Raw genomic sequence first — 20029 nt, forward strand, 5'->3', positions numbered from 1 at the left:
AGTGTTAGGAAATTAAACACGTCACAATTCCCTCTCTAATATATTAGAGATATTATAGCATTAAATATATGATATACTGTATATGTATTATATTGTGAAACATCTCTTACAAACAACTGGATTTATTATGTTATTATATAGTTTCTTGCCAAAAATTTCATTTTACAAGATTACATTTGAACACATCATGATAACGTTGTAATTTACCTTCGCCCAATTTTTTTCGAAATTTTTTTACTGAACAGAGCTTGAACGCACCATAATGTAACACAATGGAACTTCCATTAACCCTAAGTAGCTCCGTTATTTAACCAAGCACGACTGTGCTGCCCACCGGCTGCTAACAGGTAACGTTAACTAGCTCTCCTCCTGCTGATTTCAACACAGATTTGATGTTCAGTGTCGCATCATCGGGGAGGAAAATAGGGTGCGCCACTCAGTTTTAGTAGTAGTAGCGCCATGCTTTCGAGAGCTTATTCCCTGCCCGCCAAAGTGACAGATGGCCTGACGATTTTATCCGCCACTGCCAACAATTAACCCGCATTTGGCGGGTGCTTATTTCAGACCCTGCAGACATCTCTGTAACATCAAAAACACTTAAATTTAACTGTAAGTACAAAAGTTCACTTTGCTAGGCGTAAAATATATTTTAAATGAATTCAGACTTTGATTCTCATAAACCGTTGTTTTGGTCACTTGAGGTTGGCACGAGTTACCATGGTTACACTTCTCCAACCGGCAAGGAGGCTGACACTGACGACTTCTTGAGAGTGTCTAGTGTTAAGTTGTAGTGTTAATACTAACACTATCTCTCTAACTCTCAAGAAGTGACGACTTCTTAAGAGCCGAAAAGATACATCCTACTGTTTATTCACACAAAAGTATGTTGAACGATAGTACACATATTGGGTATGTGGTGCACAATATGTAATATCGAACGCAACCAATGTGTCCCCTTTTTGTTTAGAATTAATTTCCTTTGCAATGAGCGATTTATATTCATCACATCTGTGCTGTACTGTATGTCTACGTGACGTGTGTGTGTGTGTGCATGTGTGTATACGTGTGTGTATTTCCCTGCCAGTCTCCTTCTGTCGTCAACTAAACCGCAAAAATGAGGAAATTAACTGTCTGCATGTGCGAACGGGAGAGTGTGATTTGGCCTGAAAAGTAAATGGATTGCTGTGCAGATGTTTTATGTTTGTGTGTGTGTATGTTTGTATGTTTATCCCAAGAGAAAACACTAATTGGGGTAATTATGATGCCTTAGCACTGATGGAACTGGATAGAGTGAGAGAGGGTTGGAGGAGGTGTGGCAGGCCTCCATGAATACGCACACACACCAAATCTCTGACGCTCACACACACAATACGACAGATGTGGCCTTGTGTTATAAAGTAAACATGGTTTCGTCTGGCTGAAGAGAGTGACCACAAGCAGAAGCCAGTTGTGGTTCTGCCAAATAGACTCTCAGTAACAACAGCAGCTGTGAACGCTGCCATCACACATTCACACACCTCAGATTACAGTCTCTTCTGTTTTGTGTTCTCCTGAATCTTTCTCTCCTCTGCCTTTATTCAAAATCGTTCTAACTTATCCTCTTCGGCTTATTGTCCGTCATTATTCCTCTCCTTCCTGTGCCTCTCTTCTTCTCCTGTATGTACCAGCGTATTGTTTGTGTCCATCCCAGTCCACAGTCCAGAGCTGGAGAATAGATTGCATTGATCCTCTCTAAATGAAAGACTGGCAGACAAACAAACCATCACTTGTCAGTGTATCAGAGCAGATGGATACGTCTCTTCTTCTTCTTCTTCAGTGTTTGTCTCATACGTAAACCACGTCGCACGATGCCAAGGCGCGTGCTGCACTTGACACACAGGGAGAGCGGGGCAGAGGAAAACGTCCCACAGAAGCTCGGTGCTCCAAATGAGAAGGATGACAAAATGCAGTAATGTGGGCAGAGTGAGCGAACGGGACAGAGAGTGAAAGAGAAGCTTGTAATATTGATGACAAAAAGCCCTTATTAAAGTTTGAACTTCCAGCTGCTTCTGCACTCTCCCATTTTGTTCTTGTCCTGATTAGGAGCTTTACCCTTAACAGTATTAATTCATACATTTTTCTCTTTGCTCTCCATCATTATCCTGCCTCACTTCATCTTATTCAACAGAGTGCACAGGAAGGAAGGAAAAAGTGTCCTGGGAGACGGACATATCTCTAGTATATGAATGAATGTGACCAACGCTGAAAAACATTACCTCTAAATGCAGAAACTCCCTTGTAGAATCCAATTATACCATCTTGAGTGTCAGACACACACACACACACACACAGTTGTTCATCCATGACCTACACTCACACCATTACCATTTTTTAAAGTGGAAGCATTAACAGAGAGAAGACAGATTATGCATTAATGCCTTGAACTCCGGGCATCTGTCTCAATTCTCTTTGCCTCTGCTCTTATTTTTTATTCCAGCTGTTCAGTCAGAAACCGAACACATCAGAGTTTAACACCGAATGTGTGATAAAACACACTTTTCCTTTCTATCACGCACACATACGCTAATAAATACAAAAAAAATAATGCTGTAAGAGCTTTGGGAGATTTAAAAGATTTACTGGAGATTTGTCCTGTGCTTTCCAGCATGTCAATCTTGAATTATACTGTATATCTGTGTTTAACTGTGGCCGAAACGATGTTGAAGGTGCCTATTGCATAGGGAGTGATTTATTTACTTTAAGCTATAGAGAGGAAACATCAAGCCAATTGTAGAGAGAAGGCTTGCACTGATAAAAGCTCGGCCAGATGAGGAAGAGCTCGTTGTTTGTCAAGTATAAATGGACGAGATTACAGGCATTTCTTCAATTTACTCTTTTCTTCACTGTAAACACACAGACAATGTAGCAGGAAATACAATGAAGGCTCAGCCATAGCTTTGTTCTTGCTGTGTCCCCATATGTTGCGTAGCCCCCTAGTCAACATTTTTTGAAGAGGAGGTAATAAGCTACAGCTTAGTCCTACACATACCTGGCAGATCCCACAGATACAAATTATGTAAGAAGGGATAAACATGAATAGAAACCAGACTATTACTGTGAATATTTTTAGATATAAGCTGGAAAAAAACTTCTTCCATCATACAACAATAAACAAAAAAAAAAAAGGTAAATCTGAGCCAATACCGCCATACCGACCGACGGCGTTGATGCGGAAGCGTAGCACCCACCCTCCAGTGCCCCCTCAGGTTAACATTGTTATCTCTGTCAGCACTTTCGCTGTTGTTTGCACTGTTAGCACCGTTAGCCACCGTTTTGCCGTCGCCACGTTGAGAGCCTTTAAGAGGCAATAGAAATGCTCCTAATCCCTTATTCAGCACTTTTGACATAAAACAAAACCATGATGGAAATGTTATGCTTCAATTAGCCAAAATAATTTGACCTAACCGCCACCCCCAAAGTGCTAAATGCTAACAACAGCATGCTAACATGGTCACAATGACAATGAGAACACTTTGATGTTAAACAGGAATTATTTGTATATTATGTTCACTATCTTAGTTTAGCGTGTAAGCATGCTAACATTTTCTAATTAGTACTAAATATAAAATACAGCTGAGGCTGATGGGAATGTCATTAGTTTTACAGGTATTTAATTTAGTCATGAAAGTATTGGACAAATGGCACTAGAGGAAAAGTTCAGGGATCATCAAAGTTGTTACAATTCAACTTGAAGAGGACACGAATGTCTGTACCAAATTTGATGGTAATCCAGTTGTTGAGACATTTCACTGAAAACCACAAATGTCAACCTCATGGTGGTGCTCGAGGTAAAGTCAGGTGATCACCACAGTCAGTAGGCTTAACATGAATGATAGTCCATCTAATAGTTGTTGAGATATTTCAGTCTCGACCAAAGTGGTGGAACGACCAACTGACATTGCAGCTATGCCAGTTGCATCATGGCTAAAAGCAAATAGTTACTAATGTTACAGACGACAAAACACAACATGTTTGTTAGTACAGTTTGTGACACTTTCCAGGCAAAACATCCATGTTAAGCTTATACTAGAAAACACCTGCGAAACATAGAGACCCAGTTTCTGCACAATTATTGTTTATTTTCAGCAACAGAGGGTAATCAGCTGTGACTGGCACTTACATCCATCGATTACTCATTGTTTGTGAAAGCTCTAATCAGCCTTGAATTAGTCAAAGCGATGGACCTCTTGCTTTGATGCATGGCGTCAGTCTACCCCACACACACACACACACACACACACACATTTAATCAAATGTATACACAAACACAGACAGGAGCAGGTAAAGCTTTGATTGTTATTTGCTTTGTTTGTGTTAAAGACAATACATTCACATTCACATTACATTACAGTCAGCCATAACTTCTTATTTTTACATGAAAAATATTTTCTATCAATAATGACAGATCATCTAGTGTCACATTTGATTGGTTTTGAAAAGGGCTGTCAACCGATTAAAATATTTAATCTCGATTAATCGGTTGATTGTCCATAGTTTTCGCAATCGCAAATTAATCGCACACTTTTTATCTGTTCAAAATGCACCTTAAAGGGAGATTTGTCAAGTATTTAATACTCTTATCAACATGGGAGTGGGCAAATATGCTGCTTTATGCAAATATATGTATATATTTATTATTGTAAATCAATTAACAACACAAAACATTGATAAATATTGTCCAGAAACCCTCACAGGTACTGCATTTAGCATAACAAATATTCTCAAATCATGACATGGTAAACTGAAGCCCAACAGGCAACAACAGCTGTCAGTGTGTCAGTGTGCTGACTTGACTATGACTTGCCCCAAACTGCATGCGATTATCATAAAGTGGGCATGTGAAAGAACCGATTTTCATTCACATATCTTGAGGTCAGAGGTCAAGGGACTGTTCCTTCACTCTAGCTTTAAACTGAGCCCGCTACAACCTAAAAAGTTGCGTTATGCGTTAAATAAATGAGTGGCGTTAAAACAGATTTATGTAAACGCATTATTATTGCGTTAACTTTGACAGCCCTAGTTTTAAAGCATCGTTGTTGGTATGTGGTAAAAAATGTCATTGGCCGATCAGGTATTGTGACTACAAATCTATTTTCTATTAAAGTGACCAACATAAAGTACACATACAGCAGTAAATATGTGCCTCAGCTGGTTTAGCTCTATTGTGAGAATAATGCACAAAGTTTCTCTATTTCCCGGACACACTCTCGTTAGTTTGTCAGCCTCCTCCATTTGTGCAGCTTTTAGCCTCGGGCAAAACAGCACAACATTTAAAGTAGTCAAGACTTAGAGTGTCAAACAAGAAGAAAATAAGCTAATCTATTTGGCTGGTTTTACCCAATCATGTCACATCTGGTTTCTCTCCCTTCCTTTTTTTTTTTTATTCCTGTTGCCCTCTGTTTATTCCTCTCTATTTCCTACTCCCACTGCATCTAAATGTTACTATCCTGTTTGAATAGAGGCAGATTTAACATCCCGGTAACACCATTAAATTTAACAGTCGGTGTGTATGTGGACTTAGTGAGAAAGCCGCCGGGCATTTAACTATGGAGAATGACACAGATAGAAAGTTTAACTAATTCCCACAGCATAGGGACTCACAAAATACATCCCACCCCACCCCACCCCAAACACACACACTTTCACTCACACACGAAAACATGTAAATCTCCTGCAGAAAATGTCCTCTTTTCCTTAATAACAAGGGACAGAGAAAGTGTGTCGCACAGCGTTCAGACAAAGTTACGGGCTGTGTTTGGTTTGTTTGGATGTAGTTCAAGTATGGCTGTTAGTGTGAATGTTTGGGGTTTGTATATTTAATCTCTGGTGTGATGTCCTCATACTGAACCCACTGTATGAAATATTTACCCCGTAAATGGTTGGGAGGGAATTAAAGCGATTCACAAGGAGTTTCTGCTATCGAGTACAAGTGTGTCAGCGTGCATTTGTGTGTGTTTCACTTGCAGTCAAACAGTGAATGGCCGCATCTGTTCAGCACTGTATGGGTGTGTGTGTGAGTTTGTGTATGTGCATTAATGTGCATCATCAATTTCAGTCAAAAGCAGTGGTATAGTTGAGGATTATATATACCCCATTTCCAGGCGGCTACACTAATGCCCATCTCATTCACACAAGGCCCATTAGCCTATGTGTGTGTGTGTGTGCGTGTGTGTACTGTACATGTGTATGCCTGCAGCACCTGGTGCTGTCTGACAGTGCCTAACCTAATGGAAGTAAAGCACAGCTGTAAAACCACTGGCCTGTGCCATATATCCGCCTGCGCAAGTCTCGAGCTAACAGCTTTCACACCCTCACTTTCACACACACATATAGATGTGCACACACATTTATAGGCACATACAGATTCAGACACACAAATACAGAGAGCCATATCTCGGCTAATGGCTCGATAGCTCATAGAGAATCATTCAGGCAGACGTGGGGCACAGAGGGGAAGTGAGGAGGGGGGGTGTAAATCTCCAGACATAATCCATGGAAGGGAAAAGACCATCGGATGTAGCAGTCTGTCTTAAGCTGGGAGAAATTTGTTTGGTGTGTTTATATGTGTGTGTGTGTGTGTGTGTGTGTGTGTGTGTGTGAGCACATATGGCTCTGATTACGTTAGCTGAGCTGCTTACTGTAAAGCCAGAGGCTGACCAGCTCAGCCCGTGTGCTTTACCAACCATGAGAGGGCTGGGAGCTTTAATCACGGGTGGGGCACGGAGGGGAGGGGGGCTTTACAGCGGTGAAGAGGACGGAAGGAGATGAGCAAAAGATAGAAGGATGAAATAATTGAGGCCAAAGGACGTGATGGAGGAAAGGTGAAAGTTTGCAGATGGGAGAGAGAAAAAACAGAGAAGGGGATCAAAGTGTCGAATGGAAAGATGGGAAGAGGTTCGGAGAGACAGAAGAGAGTTGAAGAGGGCAGAGAGAGCGAGGGATCACGCTGTCTCGCCAGAAATAAAAAGACGAGCTCTTTGCTCATTCTCAACTAATAGTGATCAACTGTCTATTGCTGCGGCAGCGTTGAAATAGAAACTTCCCGGACAAAGACTGCGGGTGTATAAATGTGACATTAGTCAAGTTAAAAGGAGAGAAGTAAAACAGAATATAAACAGTAAATAGACAGTAAATGTCTGTTTGTTGTTCTGAGCTGAAAACACACTCGAACCAAGTTCATGAACGCTCTTTACAATTTGTTGTTTTAAACACCCGGTGCCAGCTCCATCATTCCCAAGAGAAATCCTCTGGCGCTCTGGAAGTGATGCGTTAAATGCTTCCATCAGCAGCAGCGGTGGTTTGTTTGGAAATAAATGAACAATATAGCCAGAGATGAACAGCAAATGCATTAAATGAAATTGCAAGATACACGTGGAGAAGGACGAGGGATGAGCGAGATGAGCCCAGAATTCAATAAGAATTCATCAGAGCTGCTTAAGCTGTGAGATGATTCTCTATAATAAGTTGCAGCTCCGTCCCATCATGTATCTCCACTGACAAACATGATAATGTGTTTGTAGACAATCTGATCCCAAGATTAGAAGAGATGAAGATACTTGGGAAATAAATTCTTTTTTAGCCTTCTATTCTCATTACAAGACGCCTAATAAACCTAATCAAAATCATTTGTCTCTCTTTCTTTGTGTGTGTGTGTGTTAGATTGATGCTGAGGGAGGAGGCACCCAGCGCTCCTCCGAAGAATATTGTGGCCAGTGGGCGGACAAACCAGTCCATCATGGTCCAGTGGCAGCCTCCGCCAGAACCGCAGCTCAACGGAGTCCTCCGAGGATATGTGCTCAGGTATACAGTATATACGCACACAGAAACACACACACACATACATACAGTATTTGGCTTTCAGGACTTGGGAGCTCTGCACTGTATAGAAGTTTTTAAATACCAAACCGACAACATGCATTACATTTGGAATTATACTGGCTTATAGAAACATGTAATAATTGAATAGTTGCATGCCAGAAAATAAACTGTCAACAATTTTTTTATCAGCAATACGCTTCTTTTTGCTGTTTCTCGGGTTATTTACTATAGACTGTTAGACAGAGAAAACAAGCAATTTCACATGGTCACCTTGGAATATTGTGACAAGCATTTTCCACTATTTTCTGAGATTTAGAGGACCAATATGTAACATATTTACTGTAATAAATAATAAAATGACCATGATCTGTCATCAGAGATTAATGAAATATGCTTAATTGAAATCTCCGACGACAATGCTACTCCCAGTATGTTCCCATATGCCACATACGAAACAAATCGGCACGTAAACACAGCCTTCTGCAGCCATGGAAGCAAGCTAACGAACTGGATCAACTGAGATAACGTTAGATTCTACCCGACCTGAAAAGCCTCGGCACATCTCTCTGTGGTCCGTGTGCAGCTGGGTTATCAAGGCAGCGAGTATTTGAGACACACAGCTGGTGAAGTGATTCTGACTACTGTTGGTGGCCAGAGGCTAACACGGTCGTGTCTAGAAGGTAACCCTCAAATTGCGAAAACGTGCGCTAACTGTTATCAGTCACACCGGAGGAGCAGACGGGCCACGGCTCCAGTATTATGAATTTGGCCTGCTGTTACCCATTTTAAACACTAGCTGTCAGTGCTACATATTGCTCCTTTAAAGACTAACCAGATGTAAAAAATAACTCTCTGATAACTCAATACTACGAAGAATTGATAGTTGCAGCCCTAGGTTAGAGAAAACTTATGAAAATGTATATTGTAATTGAATTGACAACATTTAGAATTATATTGTGGGCTTGTTAGGCTATTTCTTGCAGCTGTTAAAGTTACATTTATAGATTAATTCCGAACTTTAATAAAATAATTTCAGAACTTGAACTTAACCACTGTATTTGCAGGGATATTTTAATCCATTTTTAAAAATGTAATCCATCAAGTAGCGCAATATTTTCAGTCTCTTACCTTGTCCTTTCCTCATGCGGACACATAGGGGATGAGATCATACACAACAGAACAAAAGTATAAATGCTAATTTAACTTTCAGCACCATGGATAGCGCCACTCAGCCAGTCGTACCAAAACACTTATTTATAAACTTCAATATTTAATAGAAAATAATCACAGAATGTAATAGCACAACAAGCTGTCAGTATAAAAATGTATAGCTTTTTGCTTTCCTGTGGAGGGGTCATCTGTGGCGTATCGCCCCACTTTCACCCCACATCTCTGCAAATCTCCAGGCAGGGAAGGAGGAGACCCCTGGTACATTTACTGAGATGAACAGCAGACTGTTCAGCGTGGAGACTAGAGTTGTATGATACCAATACCAGTATCGGAAATGCGTCCGATACTGCCCAGAATTCGGGATTGGATATCTGCGATCCGATACCATAATTTATTAATCCAGAAAAAAATCAACTTGTTTAACAAGAAATCAATTCTTCTTCACCGCTCAAAAAACAGTAGCCTTCACTCTGTTGTCACCCTGGATGTATCATGGCTGCCACTGGTATCTACTACAACAGTGTGGTGCAAGTGGAGATTGTAACCGAAGTCAGAGCGGGGAAAATGTCAGCCGTTTATATTTCACAGTGGAAAATCCAACAAGTGAAATGGCGATATGTACAGTATGTAAGGCTTTTGTTTCAAGGGTGTGTGAATATTGCACCCTGCAGAACAAATTAGCACACAGGCTGTCCACTGAGGAGACAGCTAAGAGAATACAGATATGTTATTTATTCCTCGCTTCATTTATTTATATTCTTTGTAACTGACAAACTGAACAATAAAAGAAAGTTCTATTGCATTCATTCTCTGTATGCATTTGTTCATGTTTAACCTAAGCCAGGCCATACAGCAAAGATAGTAATCATATCACATCCATACATGGTCAGCTGTTATATTTTTATCACGCTGGTATCGGATCGGTACTCGGTATCGGCCTATACCGCAAATTCAGGTATCGGGAAGAAAAACATTTTATCAGAACATCTCTAGTGGAGACGTTCATCACCTAGACGCCATGTCATCTCTATTGTCACACAAGCACAAGCTCTGATATTTCTGATTTTATTGTTGTTTCCATCACAGACTGTTCTCACTTTGCAGAGCTTTACTTAGATATATTCTAAACAGTTTTTATTTTAGTTATTTTATATGGTCTATTGGTGAAGTAGCATTAATCACACCACCGGAGATAAAAATAATTCAGCAGAAGCAGGGATATATAGACCAGGGGGGGGGGAATCCCCCCTATCCCCTGGCAAATTGCGCCCATATATATATATTCATTTTTGTGGCTCCCCCTCTCCCTTTTTATCAGATAACCACACACATACATTCACACGCAGTGCTCTTTACAGATGCTCTGGCTGCCCTTGGTCCACTGTCCTTCACTTTGATGTCTACCTAAAATGTGACACACTGGGTGTAATCAAACTGTCATCAGCTGCCTCACACCAAATTTGCATATAATTGCAGCAGAAGTTATCAGGTCTTTATCCTCGTTCAGTGAGTCATCTGCCTCCACTTCAGAAATCAGTCCAAAATAGAAACGAACACTCACACATCTCCACAGTGTCATCTCAGCTTTATAGGACAGAGCTTCTAGCTCCTCCTGCCCTTCCGTTTGGGTCCTCCTTTCTCCTCGTTGTATCAGCTGGCACATCCTCGCTCTCTTTCTCCCATGTTCTCCCACTTTTCACTCCTCACCTCCTCTTCCTCCTCCTCTTCCTCTTCCCAGTGTGAGTGTCAGTGTGTCAGGTGGAGAGAGAGGAGGAAGGGGTTATCTCCCCTCCACTACAGAGATCCCCTGTCAGCCTCCGGCGCCCCCTCACTTTGTGTATCTGTTTGTGTGTATGAGTGTGTTGTGTGTATACTGTACAGCATGCATGTGCGATAGAGCGCTGACTCAGCCGGTGAAACGTTGGAATATCCTGTTACACCGAATAGGCTCCATATTAAAACGCTGACATGTGGATTATTACTCCATTCAGCTCCATCAGATATGTACAATACCTAAGTGGTATTACACCTCCCCGTCTAGTCGGGTCATATATCCTTTTAAGTGGACATTTATATCACATGTAGTAAAGCGAAGGCCTTGAAGGTGCACTATTCAGAGATGTCTACCGGGCATTAAAGGTTTTTATTTTTTAGGGATTCAGACGTGATTCAAGTGATTTTCAACAGTAGAAAATCCTTTAGAATAGTTTCTCTGCCAACATGAGTGATACTGTGTGACTGTGAATTTTCTGTTTATTTAAAAATGTGCATTCCGGCATATAAAGTAGTATTTACACTAGTATGATATTATTATTATTATAGATTTCCAGACTTGGGATGATTCTATGAGCACACTTGGTTATATTAAGTTCATTCATTACATGATTTTGTCCAAAGCAAGTATGTTTTTACATACATTTTCCTGGTATTTTGATTAGAGCTGCAATGATTAATCGATTGTCAGCTATTAAATTAATCAGCAACTATTTTGATAATCAATCAATCGCTATGAATCATTTTTTTAAGAAAAAAAACAAAAATTCTCTGATTCCAGCGTCTTAAGTGTGAATATTTTCTGGTTTCTTTACTCCTCTATGACAGTAAACTGAATATCTTTGTGTCGTGGACAAAACAAGACACTTGATGACATCATCTTGGGCTTTGGGAAACACTGATTGACATTTTTCACCATTTTCTGACATTTTATAGACCAAACAACTAATCGATTAATCGAGAAAATAATAGACGGAATAATCGACAATGAAAATAATCATTAGTTGCAGCCCTAGTCTTGATGCATAACAATAAAAGTAGTAAGAGAAAATAAAGATAAAAAGCAAATACTGCAAAAGTCAAGAATCATAACTAAAATAGAAATTTAGAAATAGAAATATGAGAAATATATATATAAAAAAATTAAAATATCAATATCTGTTTTTAAAATGATAAGAGCTGTGTTTTACAAAGAGGATGGAATGTGCAAATGTTCACAGTATAAAGTATCAAGAATATGTGCAATGTGCAAAGATAATACTAAATGTGTGTTAATGTAACGCAGATATGGAGACTTAACATTAATGTAACATGTAGTGTCCATTGGGTGAGATGGGAGTCAGTATCAGTGGGGGTCGCAGGCCTTATTGTTGAGGCCAGCTGCAGTCGGGAAGAAACTGTGGAAGAAAGGTTTTGGTCTTCTATACACATACAGTATATACATAATATATCGGGAGCAATTCTGGGTTTATTTTCTTGCTCAAGGACACTATACATACATGTTCTTTGTGTTTTGACTTATGCTGAACCACTTGCTTACTTGTTTATCTACAACTCAACATATTTACGTGTGTGTGTGTGTGTGTGTGTGTGTGTGTGTGTGTGTGTGCGTGCGGTTGCGTGTGCGTGTGCGTGTGTGTGTGTGTAGGTACCGTCTGGCAGGGCTGCCAGGGGACTACCAGGAGAAGAACATTAGCAGCCCAGAGACCAACTACTGTCTGCTGAAAGATCTGATCATCTGGACACAATACCAGATCCAGGTGGCTGCCTTCACTGGAGCCGGCCTGGGCGTCTACAGCAGCCCTGTCACTGAGTACACTCTGCAGGGAGGTGAGTTAAGACACACACACACACACACACACACACATTTGAAGGGCAAAGCGAATGTACCAATTGTACATTTGTACAATTTTGGGACATTATGTCAATCATCAGTCCCTGCATACACACATATCACTGAACTGAAAGTATTCCAGCATAAAAGTATTAGTAGCATAATCTTTCAATGTACATTATTTTAACTAACTGCCCAACAGAAGCTCCTCGAGTCCTTAAATCCTGGACCAAAAAGACTTCACATCTGGGCAATCCCAAATTATAACCACCCACGCTTTCCCACTTTGTTATTATGATACACTGGGGGCAAATGTGTGTGAGACAAAGCTGGAGTGTTTTAAAGTGTTTCCTGGAGGTCAAATAAAATCTATAAATAGATTATAGTTAATCATTTAATGATTTAAATTTTGAGATGAGGCAGTGCTGATTTCTCATACTGTTGTCTGATTAACAGATTGTTGACAGTTCTTTAAGTCAACATATCAGACCTTGGTAGGGGTGTGAAGGTGAGGAAACTTTCCCACCGGTTAATAAACTTGTGCCAACACCGGTGTTACTGATTACACCGGACATTTTACAAGAAAAGACAGTGCTCAATATCTGTAGAGTGCTGACTTTGATCTTTATCAATGGGTGACAGTTTGACTGGCCTCTCCGGGGTTGCAGATTTCGACCCGGCGCCGCTGCAACGCGCACAACGGCTCTTACCGCTCCGTCCTTGTCACGGCGATTGCCTCTTTAATATTATAGTTCCCTTATAGCATTGGGTTTAAATCTGAAATATTGCCAAAACAGGCGCTTTTGCTTTTCACTTTGACACCAAATCCTCTGCCATCTCCTTGTCCGTCAACTCTCTCTCGTCCCACGTGTGTGAAATTTTACTCCTGCTACTCTGAACTGAGACTCCTGACAGAGCAGACACATTTATGCCCTTTCTCACACTTTTGCACTTACAGTATAGAAAACTTTTGCTTTACCTGCCCAGATATTTTTTTTTTAATGTGGATACATTTTGATGCAATTGTGTCGACGCATACATCTCTAAAAATGTTTACACTACAGAGAAACATTTCTATAATGGTAACGGGTTGTAATAGTGATTAGGCAGACCATCCTCAACTATTTTTACGTTTTCGGGTAGTGATCCAACGACTGAGATCACAGTTACAGGCAGTAGCACCTCCGCAGGCAGGTTGGCTTCCCTGTCATTGATAGGATAAGGAGTTCAGCTTTGAGAGGAGCCAGTTGGTGCAGTTCAGACTTGTGTTAAAGTCGCCCCTGAGGCGTCCCCTCAAAGGCATATCAACTTCAAGCAACTGGGAGGAGACCCTGGGGGCGACCCAGGACTTGCTGGAGGGATTAAACCTCCCATCTGGCCAAGGAGCACCATGGGGTGCTGCAGGATGAGCTGCAGGGAGTTTGTAGGGAATGAGCACTCTATAAATATATTATATGATGCAACGATATAGTGTGTTGATTGTAATAAACATGGCTGAACACACTTTTAAGTCTGTCGAACATAAATCCATGCAGATGTAGTGAGAGACGGATGAATATAAGAGGAAGTGGTCGCGGGGGTAAATCTTCTTTAAACACGTGCTCTTCTCTTCCTGACTTTTATTCCAACAGTATATTATCTTTATTAAGGATGGGTCGAGCTACACACGCACACACACATGCACATAAAACTCACAGTCATTATTACAAGAGTTCAGGACAGGTTTATAGACTCAGGAGAGGGAGTTAGGCTCATTAATTATTCTAATGTGGTTTAATGGGAGTGGCTGCAATGGATTGGACATGTTCTCTCTCTCACTATCTCTGAGAGGATGTGGTTGAACTCAGTGTTAGACTCTGATAACAGTGCTCGTCTCCCGCTCTCTCGCATACAGGCATACGCGCATACTAAGATTCCCCCAGAGGACAGAGTTTAGTGTTTTATCTGTAGCTGTGAGCTGCGAGGGGTTAGAAGCCCGATCCCCAGGAGTACAGTCAGCATGGCGGAGAGGAGAGCGGGGGGGGGAGCATCTTTAACATCAATTAATCTTCCGTCTCCCTCTCTGTCTTCTCATCCTTTGGCTCTCTTTCTCTCACTATCTCTTCCCCTTCCACTTTTCTCTTGTTTTTTATTCTGTATACTCTCCTCTCTCTTTGCGTCTGTGTGTCGTCTGGCCTCGGTTGGCTCAAACATGAGATGTAAAGGGCATTCCCATCATGCAACAGTGCATTATCACTCTGTGGCTCTCTAGCATCAGCATAAACCCCTTACAGTGTAATCACCATAACGTGTGCCCGCAGACACACATGCAGTATGTATAAGCACTCACACATTTCACAGTCACACTCTCTTCCTGGCTTTAACGTTATCATGGAGCCTCTTCCTCTCGCTGACCTGCTGCTCTGATAGATTCCATATAACGCATAAAGATTCACATGTAGAGGCACGTACATACCCTGACGCGATGGAAAAATAAACATAAAAGACAGAGGAGCAATCTTGGAGTGGATGTTTTTCAAAATTGAACAAGTAACCTACATTTCATAGTAAAAAAACGCTATAATGTTCATAGTATATTCCACAATCTCTTATATCTCTAACCACTCTGTCTTCTCACTTTCTGGTGGATGATGAATGCCTTGGCCGAGTTTATACACGCTTTAAACAGACTTATTGCTATTCTGCTATTTACTATATAAATTATTACTATTCTGCTTTAGTTTGACTGCATATTCTTATTAGTAAAATTTTTTATTGTTGAATATTTGAACCTAGATTCAAATTTAAACTCAGGAAAAACTCAGAGTCCTAGTTTATTACTGACTGTTAGCAACATGGATGTGTAGTAATGCTGCTTCGCCACAATTATAAAGTAAATTAGCAAGTAAATATATATATATTTCTATATACTGTATGTATATAAGTTAAAGGGCCACTCCACCGATTTAACACATGTAGTTCAGTTAACCTGCCATGAGTAGTACTATGCAGGCTGTGAACACAGTTGTACTGTATAGTGTCTTCTGTGGCTCTAGAGGGAAATTTCCAAAGTTTGATAAAAAAATAATCCTGATGATGTCACGAGCATTTTTGGGAGCTTAAAGGGCGGGTCCATTATTATTATTATTATTATTATTTTTAGGTTTATATATCACTCTGTAGTCTCCGAGTGGTGTTCCTTATGTATTCAAATACGAACACTCACATTTTAGTCAAAGTATTTATGTTTTAGTGTCAAAATGCTGTGAGGTAAAATTACTGTTTTTGTGAATGAAGTCTGGTGGCTATAAAGACAGCGATATAACGGCTTCAGTTTTCCATCAGAAAGGGCTGTCTGATGGCGAGGCAAAGCTGTGAAAATATTCTAAATATAGCGTACACTCCAACTGATTTTAATTTTTTTTAGGTGGTCAATACGTTTTTCTGCTGCTCCCGTCCACAGCCGCTCCGACGGGGAACTGAAGCTGTTATATCGCTCTCTCCAAAGCTGCCAGACTAAATTCACAAAAGCAGTAATTTTATCTCGCAGAATGCATGAGTATACATACATACACAACTTACAAACTTAGCATATCTAACTTTGACTCAGCTAGTGCTAGCATTCACATTATTCATGACCTTATTGATTAGCTTCGATTAGCTTACTTTGGTAACCTACGTCACTGCTTTTTGCAAAGGCTGAGTGGGCGTTTCCATTTGAAAAATACGGAACAGAACGCAGATTGACCCGCCCTTTACATTTTTTAACAGAAAAACTACATTACAAAGTTGAGGTGTTGGGTTTGAAAGAAGGTGGGCGTTCAGGAGGCATCCATTTTTAAAAATGAAAAGACACCATCCAGTTGCACTTTGGGAAATATAAGATGCAGTATTTTTTTAGCTTGACCCATACTGGGGACTAAAAAATAGGATATCTCGTCCTCTAATTTGTCGATTTTGACCATTCTTTTTTTTCAAATTTGCTTCTTGTGAGTCCTCCGACTTTATGCGAGTGCAATACTAAATTGCCGGAGTGTCTTTTGTAAGTTAAGTATTAATACAAATCCAGTGTCATGATCCTTGTATCTAATCCATTGTAATTTTTGAATCAATAAATTATGGCGTACTGTGCCGTTACATCATGTGGGTAATAAAGGTTGACAGGGCTGCAGTAAAGGGGTGAGTGATGCGTCTACGGGACTGAACCAACAACTCCAGTGAGTCATCTAACTTTCTGTGGCCACTGTCTGTCCTCCTGAGGTCACTGGCTGAAAGGCTTAATAGATTTCATTTATCATTTTCGCTGTCTTTATGGGCCGTCATTGTTCAGCAGCAGTCACTAAAGGGGCAGTACCCTCATCTCACTTAGTCATTCCCAAACTGATACTATGCAAAACACGTGAATGCAAAATACAATAGATGAGATGAATTTTATTGGGAAATTAGGTCATTTTGCAGCAGAGAATTGCAGTATAGGTTTGGCATTTAACTTTTGCAAGCCTAGCAGATATTTTTAATTAAAAAATGAACTGAATCTTAATGTGAAAATAATGAAATATATGGCGCTGTATGATGTATTTGAAAGCACTACATGTTGAAAAAGTAAAAGCATAACCCTGAAAACTGTTTTTTCCCGCAACTTAGAGCCAAGTTTGTTACTGTGTATGGGTTGTTTTTTTCCAGTGTATCTAAGCACTCATCCTCTTCCCTCTTTGTTGAACCCACTGCAGCTAAATGTTATGTGTGTGTGCTTAGTTCCCACAGCACCTCCGCAGGAAGTGGAAGTTTTAGCTATCAACTCAACGACCATCCGCTTCACATGGAACCCTCCGCCTCAGCAGTTTATTAATGGCATCAACCAGGGATACAAGGTAAGCCTCTGCATGTGTGTGCATAGTTCAACATGAACGGGTTTTTTTTCACTTGCCCGGCCAGTATCATAAATTTACATGCTCAAAATCTATTGTTTTTATCAAATCAGTTACTTGCTCCTATACAAATTGTTTTATTTATTAGCAGTTATCAAACAACAACAAAGACTTAATTATCATGTTTAATCTTTATTTAAGTAAATGCTCTCAAACTTGCGGCAAACTGCACAAATCATAGTTGGAGTTTCATCCTCTAACACCACCAAACTAAACAATTGAAATACTCGTTTGCGCTTCAGCTCATAAACTTTGTCTTTACCCAGCGCCATCTCCTCACAAGCGCTCGATCGGCACTGCGCCTGTGCAACAATCAACAGAGATGAGAAGGAAGCGAGATGGCTCATGTCACTCCTTAGCTACGTCTATCATCAGTTCCAGAAAAAACAATGTGTTTAATTATTTTTTACCACTTGTCCGATTGGGAAAGTGAGTTGCTAGTAGGGCTGTCAAAGTTAAGGCGATAATAACGTGTTAACGCAAATTCGTTTTAACGCCACTAATTTATTTAAAGCGTAAACGCAATCGATCTTTCAGAGGTTGTAGCAGGCTCAGTTTTAAAGCTAGAGTGAAGATACTGGTATCACATGAAACTAGAAAACTTAAGAAGGCTAAATAACGCTCAAAGTTACGCTAACTTTTGGCGAGGAAAAACTGGCATGGCCATTTTCAAAGGGGTCCCATGACCTCTGACCTCAGGATATGTGAATGAAAATGGTTTCTATGGGTACACACTAGTCTCCCCTTTACAGACATACCCACTTTATGATAATCACATGCAGTTTGAGGCAAGTCAGTCAAGTCAGCACACTGACACACTGACAGCTGTTGTTGCCTGTTGGGCTTGAGTTTGCCATGTTAGGATTTGAGCATATGTTTATGCTAAATGCAGTACCTGTGAGGGTTTCTGGACAATATTTGTCATTGTTTTGTGTTGTTAATTGATTTCCAATAATAAATATATACATACATTTGCATAAAGCAAGCATGTTTGCCCACTCCCATGTTGATAAGTGATGTAAGATGTTGACAAATCTCCTTTTAAGGTACATTTTGAACAGGTAAAAAATGTGTGATTAATTTGCAATTAATCGCAATTAATCATGGACAATTTTGCATTTAATCGCGATTAAATATTTCAATCGATTGACAGCCCTAGTTGCTAGATTTGCTTGCCCAACATGGCATTTTACTTGCCCGAGAAATCGGGCAATCCTTATTGTTTGACCCCTGGTGGGTATGTTATAACACTATGTACAACACTAAGTAAAAACAACTGTGTTCAGACTTCAATAAAAATAGCATTTGATTTTTCATACTGCAGGATCTCACCTGTAGAGCATGGGAAATTAAATTCTTTCAATTTTAAGTTAGTTGATGATGAACCGAAAAATGAATGTAATGTCTTTTTAAATATTCAAAATGTTCTCATCATCTTTCATTATCATTTTTTTTAATAAAATCAACCCCTGGCCAGATACTAAAATTAAAATGACATTAAACATGCATCACTGCAGACAAGACAGTATTTTAATAATACTGAGGTCTTGAGTCCAAGACCTCCCATCTATGGATCATTTTAACAGATTCCAAAAGAAAAAAAAACGATTCATCTATTTTCATCAATTTAACAGTTTAAATTAAAATAGAAATAGCTGCTTGTAAAATAGGTCCTTGCCTGGGTGAGTACAGTTTGGGAGAAAACTTGTCAACCTCTCACAGGACTTTCAACTCAAAGGTCATGTCCCAGAATGCACTGCCTTGCTCTTGTTTACCCATACGCTTAGCCCAGCCGAGTGAGGGATCAGCACCAGGTAGAAATGAAAATGACTGATGGAGGAAAGAGAGAGAGAGAGGATTAAATGGGGAAAGAGGAGAGAAGGTGTTGAGAAAAATAGGGAGCGAGGGACCGGAGAGAAATAAGAGATAATAATAAAAGAAGCAGGATAATGGGGAGCAGGGTGAGAGCGAAGGATTGAATAGAATGAGTGATCTATACGTAGTAGTTCTGGTATGTGATTTATTATTCACTTTATTGTGGCAACCAACCCCCAAGGAACTGATTAACATGACAAAGAAAACACATCACATTCTTGCTGCGCATCACTGGGTCCGTCCCTGTGTGTGTGAGTGTTGGTGTCTTTGTTGGTTGATAAATACTATATGGCTTCCCTTCTGTGTGATGTGGCTCTCTGATGCCGTCTTTGTATACCAGGCTTTACCCCTCCAGATCAGTGGAGCCTCTCGGTGCGGCTGCACATGTGGGTGTGCGTGTTCGGGTGTGTTGTGCTGGTTAGGGGACAGTAGATAATGATATTAATTAAAAGAGGATATGAAGCAAAGCCTCATCTCATCTCATCCCCCCACAGATCACTGACTGTATACAATACCCTTAATAATATAGCTCAAAAATGATTGCCGGAGGGGGAACTAAACAGCCACTACTGACGAGTCTCACATTTACATGTCCTTGAAACTCTCTTCTGAT

At 40.3% G+C, this 20029-nt stretch overlaps 1 protein-coding gene across 4 annotated transcripts in view; it reads left to right on the forward strand.

Moving 5' to 3' along the window:
- Positions 1-20029, forward strand: part of LOC141764413 (protein sidekick-1-like) — a 293487-nt gene that overhangs the window by 196307 nt on the left and 77151 nt on the right. For all 4 annotated transcript variants that reach the window (XM_074629649.1, XM_074629650.1, XM_074629647.1 and 1 more), the window contains 3 exons: positions 7699-7839; positions 12449-12630; positions 17369-17484. In XM_074629649.1, the coding sequence (XP_074485750.1) occupies positions 7699-7839; positions 12449-12630; positions 17369-17484 (439 nt within the window). The remainder of the gene's footprint in view (positions 1-7698; positions 7840-12448; positions 12631-17368; positions 17485-20029) is intronic.

Source organism: Sebastes fasciatus, chromosome 3 (genome assembly GCF_043250625.1).
Source record: "Sebastes fasciatus isolate fSebFas1 chromosome 3, fSebFas1.pri, whole genome shotgun sequence".
Classification (NCBI taxonomy): domain Eukaryota; kingdom Metazoa; phylum Chordata; class Actinopteri; order Perciformes; family Sebastidae; genus Sebastes; species Sebastes fasciatus.